The sequence below is a fragment of the Adiantum capillus-veneris genome, chromosome 20 (assembly GCF_014529385.1).
Source record: "Adiantum capillus-veneris isolate H3 chromosome 20, ASM1452938v2, whole genome shotgun sequence".
Classification (NCBI taxonomy): Eukaryota; Viridiplantae; Streptophyta; class Polypodiopsida; order Polypodiales; family Pteridaceae; genus Adiantum; species Adiantum capillus-veneris.
This window is the reverse complement of record NC_140950.1, coordinates 32,339,822-32,350,104: the sequence shown is the minus strand read 5'-3', so window position 1 is coordinate 32,350,104 and position 10,283 is coordinate 32,339,822. Positions and strand designations below refer to the sequence as shown.

The window sequence follows — 10,283 nt, the reverse complement described above, 5'->3', positions numbered from 1 at the left end:
TCATAACCAGAGTTAAAGAATTCTATAATCCGCAAAAAAAAGAGTCTTTAGTTTCTATACAAGTTTTGCCGCTAACCATGGACTTTCTCTGTCTAGCCGACAGAGCCTTTGCAAAGGTTTTTCCTAATCGCTAACCGCGAGATGCGCATACTTCCCTTTTGCTAACTGCAAGGGACATCTTGCTACCCACAAGGCATCTTGCTAACCGCAAGGTAAAAAAAAAGAAAGTTGATGATCTCAACTTTAATTTTCGCTAACCGCGGATTCCTCTCGCTAACCGTGAGTTCCATCTGGAAACAAGATTTTCTTTCAATAGTTCATATTCTAAATGTTTCTTTCGACACGATCAATCAAAATCATATTCTCAAACCATAATTACTTATCACCAATATTTCTTTATCAAACAATAACAGTTTATAAAAACAATACTTTTACTACTTTATGAAACATATGCTTGTTTCATGTGATTGAACAATCACGTTTCCGGTCGGGTTAAGGTAAGGTTAAGTCTAAGTTCATCTTACCGGTCAACATGAATACTATGCATAATTATAAATTTGTTTTATCGGATTTGGAGCGCGTGCAGCTAACTCCTGGGCTGGCGGTTGGACGGCTTCGACTTCTTCATCGATTGATGCTTCCGCATGAGGTACGTTCGGAGTTGACACCCTTCTTCCCACCTTCCTTGGTGGTGCAATGATAGGGGCGTCCTTGGAACTTCGCGTTACACACTTCGGAGCCATAGCTTCGGAATGGAGAAAAGAAAAGCGCGTTGATGGAGAGAGAGAGAGAGAGAGAGAGAGAGAGAGAGAGAGAGAGAGAGAGTTCGCAAATCGGGTGACGGCACGTCGACGATTGGAGATGGAGATGGAGATGGCTTGAAGGTGAGAGATTAAGGGAGAGAGGCTTCCTCCGGCGCGTCGTTGCGAGAGAGCTTCCGCTTCTGTGGATGTGTGTGTTCAAAGTGAGAGGAGAAGGGTCCTTTATATAGGCCTTAGGGGGGTGCTAAAAATACTGAGAGGTTTCAAGAATAGGAGAAGGAAAAGCTCGTGCGATTTTAAAAAGCTCTATACTTACAAGTTCTATAAAAAGCTCTATACTTACAAGTTCTATACTTACAAGTTCCCATTCTATTTTGAAAGAGATAAGAAAGAAGTATCCTAATTTTGACTCCCTCTCTTTCTCTCGTAAAAATACTCTCTCTAAGCTTTTTCTTCACACATAGGTTAGGTTCCCACATAAACCTATCGTTCCACATAAAGAAAGATCATAAATAAATGGATTTTCAACCCGATTTTCAATCCGATTGCTCTGATAAACTCATGATGACTCACAAAATTGAGAATCTCAATTGTTTTGCAAAATAATTGAACTGGCTTATATGAATAAATTTTGGGTACATTACAATCTCCCCAACTTAGGGATTCGAGATGTCCTCATCTCGAGAAAAAGTGAGGATAATCCTTCTCTAAGGTAGCTTCATCTTCCCATGTTGCATCTTCTTCAGGGTAGTCCTGCCATTGAACAAGGTGTTCTCTGAGGATTCTTTTCCGAAGAATCTTCTCTCGGGACTCCAGAATCCTGGATGGCTGGAGTTCTAAGATACTTTGGTTAGGCATGACAATCTGTTCATCATTTAGGATTTGATCATCACTTGGGATATAGGGCTTCAATAAGCTCACATGAAATACGTCATGAACTTTAATATGTTCTGGTAACTTCAAATTGTAAGCTTGAGTACCGATACACTTTATCACTTCATAAGGACCACAATAACGTGGGCTAAGCTTCTTGTACTGTCCAAGCGATAGAGTAATTCTCTTTGGATGAATCCGAAAAAAAACCTTGTCACCTTCTTTGAATCTTTGCTCGGACCTCTTTTCATCTGCATACTCTTTTTGGCGATCCTGAGCCGCTTGAATATCCATCCATATGGCTTTCGTTTGGCTTTCCATTTCTTCAAGCATCTTCTTAGACGCTTCTACTCTTATGGTAGGATCTAAAAAATTAAGTGGAGAGATACAGTCCTGTCCATATAAGGCACAAAATGGGGTCATACCAATGCTTTAGTGATAAGAAGCATTGTAGGCATACTCCACTAGAGGTAAAAATTGAATCCATCGCTTAGGTTCCCTACTGCAATAAGCTCTGAGAATATCTTCAATGACTTGGTTGACTCGCTCGGTTTGTCCATCAGATTGAGGATGGTATGCGGTACTAAATTTCAATTCTGTCCCAATTGCCTTGAAGAGCGAAGTCCAAAAATTTAAAGTAAATTTCGCATCTCGATCGCTTACAATTCGCTTGGGTAATCCATGCAATCTGAAAACCTCTTTAACAAATAGTCGTGCAATATTAGAGGCGGTAAATGTTGTCTTGACTGGGATGAGATGTGTAACCTTCGTGAGTAGATCAACGACCACCATAAGTGAGTTGTACCCACCTTGTACCGTAGGTAATCCTGTGACAAAGTCCATGCTTATACATTCCCACTTCATTTGTGGAATGTCAAGAGGTTGAAGTTTAATGGGAAGTTTAACCCTTTCAGCCTTAATCCTTTGGCATGATAAACACTGGCGAACATAGCGTAGTAAATCTGCCTTCTGTCCAATCCAATAGAAGCTTTTACGTACTGCATTGAGAGTCTTTGCCTAACCTGGGTGTCCTGAAGTAGGGCTATCATGGGCCTCGAACAAAATAGCCTTCTTTAAGTTAGGGTCCCTCGGTACACATAACCTATCTCTGTGGTAGAGACAAAGTCTATCTTCTGAGAAGTGTATCATTGAAGGTATAGTCTTTGACTCTCCAGATCGAACAAGGATAATCTATCTTTGATACTCCGGATCAGATGATGCAGCTTCCTTAATCCTTTTAATGATCGGGTTGTTAGGTATGGATATGAGTCCCACAAAAGGTTTCCGACTCAACGAATCTGCAACCGTGTTTTCTTTCCCAGGGCGGTAGAGAATATCAAAGTCATACTCCTGTAAAAGTTCCACCCATCGTCTTTGCCACATATTCAAGGTTGCTTGGGTAAAGATCCACTTTAAGCTCTTATGGTCGGTTATAAGTCAAAACTTTCTTCCCAATAAATAGTGTCTCCATAGCTTTAAAGCATGAATGACTGCCAACAGTTCGATATCATGGGTCGGATAGTTCTTTTCATGAACCTTAAGCTTAGGTGAGGTGAAAGCTATTGGTCTGCCTTCTTGAGTTAACACTCCTCCAACTGCTATTCCACTAGCATCAGTGACAAATTCAAAGGCTTGATTGAAATCTGGTAGCTTTAGACATGGGTCCGTAATCACATATTGCTTAAGTTGGTCGAACCTTTCTTGATGTACTGGTTCCCAATTGATCCTTGCTCCTTTCTTCAAGAGGTCTGTCAAGGGTGCGGCGATCACCGCATAATTCTTTATAAAAATTATGTACCAGCCTGTGATTCCCAAGAATCTTCTAAGCTCACTTACATTAGTTGGCCGAGGACATTCAACAATGTCTTGAACTTTAGTGGGGTCTACTGAAATTCCTTCTTGCGAAACAATAAATCCCAAGTATTCAATCCTTGGAGAGAAAAATGAACACTTCTCATCTTTGCGTATAGCCTATGCTGGCGAAGAATGTCTAACACCTTCCTTAGGTGAGCTTCATGTTCTTGTTCATCTTTTGAGTAGATTAGAATATCATCAAAGAAGACAAGGACAAAATTGTCTTAGGTAAGGCCTGAAGATATCCTACATCAATCTATTGAATGTAGCTGGAGCGTTGGTTAGACCAAATGACATTACTAAAAATTCAAAATGGCCATAACGAGTGTTGAAAGCTTTTTTTGGAATATATGATTCCTTTATTCTGATTTGATAGTAACCAGATCTTAGATCTATCTTTGAGAAGACCTTAGAACTATGTAGCATGTCCCGCCAATTCATCGATTCGGGGTATAGGATAGTTGTTCTTAATTGTTACCTGGTTTAGTCCTCTATAATCAATGCAGAGTCTTAAATTCCCATCTTTCTTTTTCTGAAAAAGTACCGGCGCTCCCCAACTAGATTTGCTTGGTCTAATAAATCCCTGTTCTAGAAGTTGACGAAGCTGCTCCTTCAGTTCAATTACCTCTGGTAAGGCCATTCTGTAAGGTCTCTTTGACACGGGCTCACTGTTAAGTATGGAGCCTGATTTACCCTTGTAATTTTCTGTGGTAAAAGCGCACATTTGTAAGGCCCCCATTATGAGGAGAAGCCATCGTGCGTGAAGGAAAATCACTCACCGGAAACCAAAATTTTCACGGACAAGAATCAGGGACAACTTTAAAGGCCTCGGGGGAGGAGGCCCCTGAGATTTTTTTTCACCGGAATATTATGGCCGGACGGCGGCCTGAAAGTGGTCGGAAAACAACCGGTTGGTTGGTCGGTGGCCGATAGTCAATGGCCGATGGCCGGTGGTCGGAAGTCAATGGCCGGTGGCCGGTGGACAAATTCAAAAGCTGACTTGTCTTCTCAAGGGCAGCCACACATGGGCGGATTGGAGGGTCCGATTTGGATTTATTCGCACAAGGGCGGCTACACATGGCTGTCTCTCATAAGAGAGGGCAGCCCTTTTGGCCTATAAAAGGAGGCCATTTCTACACACATTTCATAGTGTGAAGTTGATGCAAAAAGGTGAGTGTGAGGTGGTGAGAGTGAAGCAAGGCGGGAGCTCCATTAAGGGTATAATCCCTTTGTAAACTACTTCTTGTTTTGAAGTACTAGAGCCATTGAGTGGCTGCTTTCCCGTGGATGTAGCCCACATTGGGTGAACCACGTATATCATGTGTACTCTCACTCTCTCTCTCTACTCTATAATCTCGTGTACGTAAATCTGTCTCTCTCCATTAAGTAATCTACTCAATTATCTATTTAGCTACGTCTTATTTTCTAACGACTGGTATCAGAGCAAGGTTTGCTCGTAGCTAAATTATCTCAAGGAAAGGATTCCTTGAATTGAGTTAGAGTTATGGCGGAGGAAGGGAAGCTCAAGATTGAGAAGTTCAACGGCAAAAACTACCAACATTGGAAGATGCAGATTGAAGACTATCTCTACCAGAAGGACCTCTATTTGCCACTAGGCGGTCTTGCGAAGAAGCCCGCAACAATGGCAAATGAAGCATGGATTTTCCTTGATCGAAAGGCACTGGGAACAATCCGGTTAAGCTTGGCGTCAACGGTGGCCTTCAATGTTTCAGAGATGAAGACCACGGAGGACTTGATGAAGTCACTTGACAACTTCTACGAGAAACCATCGGCATCCAATAAGGTATTTCTTATGAAGAGCTTGTTCAATCTAAAGATGGCAGAGAATGGTTCAGTTGCAGAACACCTAAATGACTTTAACACAAACATAAGTCAACTTCGATCAGTGAAAATCAATTTCAATGACAAAGTGCGAGCTCTCCTTATACTATCATCTCTACCGGATAGTTGGGACAGCCTTGTGATGGCTGTAAGTAATTCTATCTCTGGCACAAATACTCTTAAGTTTGATGATGTTGTGGGTGTTCTCCTAAGCGAGGAAATGCGAAGGAGAAGCACAGGAGAATCATCAAGTGCTGCACTATCAGTGGAAACAAGAGGAAGGCTTAAGGAGAGGTTCAAAAACCAAAAGGGTCGTGATCGCTCAAGGCGGAGCAAGTCACGCACAAAGTCAATTCTTGAATGTTGAAACTGCGGCAAGAAGGGCCACGTCAAGAAGGATTGCTGGTCCAAGAAGAAGAAGGAGACAGAGTCTCAAGACAACAAGCCAACATCGAAGGCCAATGTGGCAGGTAAAGTAGAGCAAGATGCTCTAATTCTCTCATTAGACAATATGTCTAATTCCTGGATAGTAGATTCCGGGGCTTCATTCCATGCGACACCACACAAGCAACATTTCCAAGACTACACCAAAGGTAATTTTGGGTATGTATACTTGGGAGATGATGAAGCTTGTGATATTTTTGGCAAAGGTACAGTTTCTGTCAAAACTGCTAACGGAAATGAATGGAAGCTTAAAGATGTTAGGCATGTTCCTTCTCTTCGCAAAAATTTGATCTCTACAGGACAATTGGACGATGAAGGTCACAACATTGCATTCGGAAACAAACGGTGGAATATCTCAAAGGGATCTTTGGTGGTTGCCAAGGGTAAAAAAGTCGGTACACTTTACTTGTGTACTGTTAGCACGCAACCTTCAGCTTGTGTAGCAACTACAGAAGTTGACAGTGCGGTGTGGCACTACCGACTTGGGCATATGAGTGCCAAAGGAAAGCAAAACCTTCAAACAAAGAAGCTTCTACCAGGTTTGAAAGAAGTGGACTTAGAGTTCTGTGAAGATTGTGTTTATGGTAAACAAAAGAGGGTAAAATTTCAAAAATCAGGAAATGAAAGAAAAAATAAAAAACTTGAGTTGGTTCATTCTGATATTTGGGGTCCTGCAAGTACACCATCACTTGGTGGCTCATTGTACTATGTAACATTCATAGACGATGCGACTAGAAAAACATGGGTTTATGTCATGAAGAATAAATCTAATGTATTTTCCATATTTCAAAGGTGGAAAGCCTTTGTGGAGAATGAAACAGGTACCAAGGTTAAATGCTTCAGATCCGACAATGGAGGCGAATATTGCAGCCAAGCTTTTGAAAGCTTTTGTGCTAGCAATGGCATTCGGAGGCAAAGGACAACCCCAAGGACACCTCAACAAAATGGGATTTCGGAAAGGATGAACAGGACAATCATGGAACGAGCACGAAGCATGAGGCTACATGCAGGCCTACCGCTTGAGCTTTGGGCGGAAGCTGTAAGTACGTCTGTGTACTTAATCAATCGGTCACCCTCAACGGCATTGGATGGGGGAGTTCCAGAAGAGGCATGGACAGGTAAACCGGTGAATTATGCATTTCTCAAAGTGTTTGGGTGTGAGGCTTTCATGCACATAGATAGAAGCCTAGGATCAAAGTTAGATGCAAAGTCCAAAAAGTGTTTCTTCATTGGCTATGGAGAAGGAGACTTTGGGTATCGCCTATGGAATCCTGAAGATGGTAAAATCTATAGGAGTAGGGATGTAATTTTTAACGAACAAAATATGTACAAAGATTACTTGGAAAGAAAACAAACAAAAGAAATAGGTGATGAGTACATGGAGCTTGAGGACGGTGAAGACTCAAGGACTGCAAACGGTGACAATGTGCAACAACGTCAACCAAATGAGGAGCCTCAACCTATTCCCCGAAGATCTACAAGAGCAAGTAGACCTCCAGAAAGGTTTGTTCCTTCCTTCAACCATCTCTTGATCTCAGATTCTGGAGAGCCGGAATCATATGAAGAAGCTATGCAACATGAATCCAAAGAAGAATGGACGAAGAGCATGCAAGTGGAGATGGACTTACTACATCGCAACCAAACATGGGAGTTGGTTGAGTTGCCTAAAGGTAAGCGGGCACTTCAAAACAAATGGGTGTACAAGCTAAAGGAAGAAAAAGGTGGGAAGAAAAGGTACAAGTCTAGGCTTGTGGTAAAAGGTTTTTCTCAAAAGAAAGGTATTGACTTCAATGAAATATTTTCTCCTGTTGTAAAAATGAACTCAATTAGGCTTGTCTTAAGCCTTGTGGCTGCTCATGATCTAAATCTCAAGCAAATGGATGTAAATACGGCATTCCCTCACGGTGACTTAGAGGAGGAAATCTACATGCTTCAACCAAAGGGGTATGAAGTAAAAGGTAAGGAGAAAATGGTTTGCATATTAAAGAAGAGCTTGTATGGTTTAAAGCAAGCATCAAGACAATGGTACTTGAAGTTTGATCGATGGATGTTGGATCACGGATTCACAAGATGCAACTCGGATCACTGCGTCTACACGGAGAATTTGGGAGATGGGAAATTCATCATCCTAATGTTGTATGTTGATGACATGTTAATTGCAAGTGCTAACATGCAGGACATCAAAGACCTAAAAGAGGAGCTGTCCAAATCTTTTTCAATGAAAGATTTAGGTGTTGCAAAGAGGATACTTGGTATGAAAATATCAAGGAACAGGACGAAGAAGACAATAAAGCTATCTCAAGAAGATTACATCAAGAAGGTACTAGAAAGGTTTGCAATGCAAAATGTAAAACCAGTTTCTACACCTTTGGCTGGTCATTTTAAACTAACGAAGGATATGTGTCCAAAGACACAAGAGGAGATAGCCTATATGTCTAAAGTTCCATATGCTGCAGCGGTAGGTTCTCTAATGTATGCTATGGTCTGGACAAGGCCAGACATTGCACATGCAGTGGGAGTTGTGAGTAGGTTCATGGACAACCCAGGTAAAGAGCATTGGCAAGCTGTGAAGTGGATACTTAGGTATCTAAAAGGGACAACAACAAATGCTTTGTATTTTGGAGGAACTGATATTTTTCTAGAAGGGTATGCTGATGCAGATATGGCAGGTGACAAAGATACTCGAAGGAGCACTACTGGCTATGTGTTCACGGTTGGAGGCACAGCAGTAAGCTGGGCTTCAAAGCTGCAGAAAGTGGTTTCACTTTCTACCACGGAAGCAAAGTATGTAGCAATGACCGAGGCAAGCAAAGAAATTTTGTGGCTTCACAGATTCTTAGAAGAGCTTGGATTCAAACAAGACAATTGTGTCTTGTACAGTGATAGCCAAAGCGCTATCCATCTTGCGAAGAACTCAGCTTTTCATTCAAGGACAAAGCACATTGAGGTGAGATATCACTTCATACGCACTCTTTTGGAAGAGGGACAACTAAAGCTAGGAAAGGTGCATACAAGTGAAAATCCTGCAGACATGTTTACAAAGGTGGTCAACAAGGAGAAGTTGAGCTTTTGCTCATCTTCAATCGGCATTCAAGGATAAGAAGCCAGAATGAAAAGCAGTCACAGGTTTGGTTTGGAGATCAGTCTCCAAGTGGGAGATTGTTAAGTATGGAGCCTGATTTACCCTTGTAATTTTCTGTGGTAAAAGCGCACATTTGTAAGGCCCCCATTATGAGGAGAAGCCATCCTGCGTGAAGGAAAATCACTCACCGGAAACCAAAATTTTCACGGACAAGAATCAGGGGCAACTTTAAAGGCCTCGGGGACGGAGGCCCCCGAGATTTTTTTTTCGCCGGAATATTATGGCCGGATGGCGGCCTGAAAGTGGTCAGAAAACAACCGGTCGGTTGGCCGGTGGTCGGAAGTCAATGGCCGGTGGCCGGTGGCCGAATTCAAAAGCGGACTTGTCTTCTCAAGGGCAGCCACACATGGGCAGATTGGAGGGTCCGATTTGGACTTATTTGGACTTATTCGCACAAGGGCGGCTACACATGGCTGTCTCTCATAAGAGAGGGCAGCCCTTTTGGCCTATAAAAGGAGGCCATTTCTACACACATTTCATAGTGAAGTTGATGCAACAAGGTGAGTGTGAGGTGGTGAGAGTGAAGCAAGGCAGGAGCTCCATTAAGGGTATAATCCCTTTGTAAACTACTTCTTGTTTTGAAGTACTAAAGCCATTGAGTGGCTGCTTTCCCGTGGACGTAGCCCACATTGGGTGAACCACGTATATCATGTGTACTCTCTCTCTCTCTCTCTCTCTCTCTCTCTCTCTCTCTCTCTCTCTCTCTCTCTCTCTCTCTCTCCTCTATAATCTCGTGTATGTAAATCTGTCTCTCTCCATTAAGTAATCTACTCAATTATCTATTTAGCTACGTCTTATTTCCTAACACTCACTTCCTAGGAGAATCTCTATCTCATGGTCAATTTCTCGGGTTGGAGGAAGGGAGGTAAGTTCTTCAAGAAAAATATCTGAATATTCATGAAGCCACGAGGGTTTTGTATCACTTGAATTTGGATCGACCTTATTCGTCTTGACCACAAATACCTGTTGACCAGCTCTCATACCCTTGAGTAGACGGTTTGCCTTCACTAATTGAATTTTTGAGCTCCACTTTTTCCTTGCACTTTGACTTTCCTTGCTTGACTATCTCTAAAGCTCAAACTACCTTGACCACAATGGATGCTAGCCTGATTCTTAGATAACCAATCCATCCCAATAATCCCATCGTACATTCCAACTGGTAGGGTTCTAAAGAAAGCTGAAGTAGTGTGCCCTCCTAGTTCAAAATCAAGGATTCCCACAGAATGTGGAGATACTATGGTTTTCCCATTAGCCAATTCTACTGTCATAGGTTTAGCTTGTTTTTGGTTTAGGTTCAACTTTCGTAAACATTTTGGGGATAGAAAAGAATAGGTACTACCACAATCGATGAGAAGGTTAAAAGATTT

The 10,283-nt window shown here is 42.0% G+C and overlaps 1 protein-coding gene across 1 annotated transcript; it reads right to left on the bottom strand.

Moving 5' to 3' along the window:
* Positions 1-1,436: 1,436 nt before the first annotated feature.
* On the bottom strand, positions 1,437-2,477 carry LOC147432332 (uncharacterized). Its single transcript, XM_086491909.1, has 2 exons — positions 2,298-2,477; positions 1,437-2,027 (listed from the first exon to the last, which is right to left on the bottom strand). The coding sequence occupies exons 1-2, from the start codon at positions 2,475-2,477 to the stop codon at positions 1,437-1,439; spliced, it is 771 nt and encodes a 256-aa protein (XP_086348035.1).
* Positions 2,478-10,283: the final 7,806 nt, after the last annotated feature.

What these genes read in the sequence shown, in the direction of transcription:
- LOC147432332 (XM_086491909.1), bottom strand. Translation starts at nt 2,477, where the DNA reads ATGGACTTTGTCACAGGATTACCTACGGTACAAGGTGGGTACAACTCA. An exon ending in ATGGATTACCCAAGCGAATT is followed by an intron (nt 2,028 to 2,297) that starts GTAAGCGATCGA and finishes TTATATGGACAG; the next exon opens with GACTGTATCTCTCCACTTAA.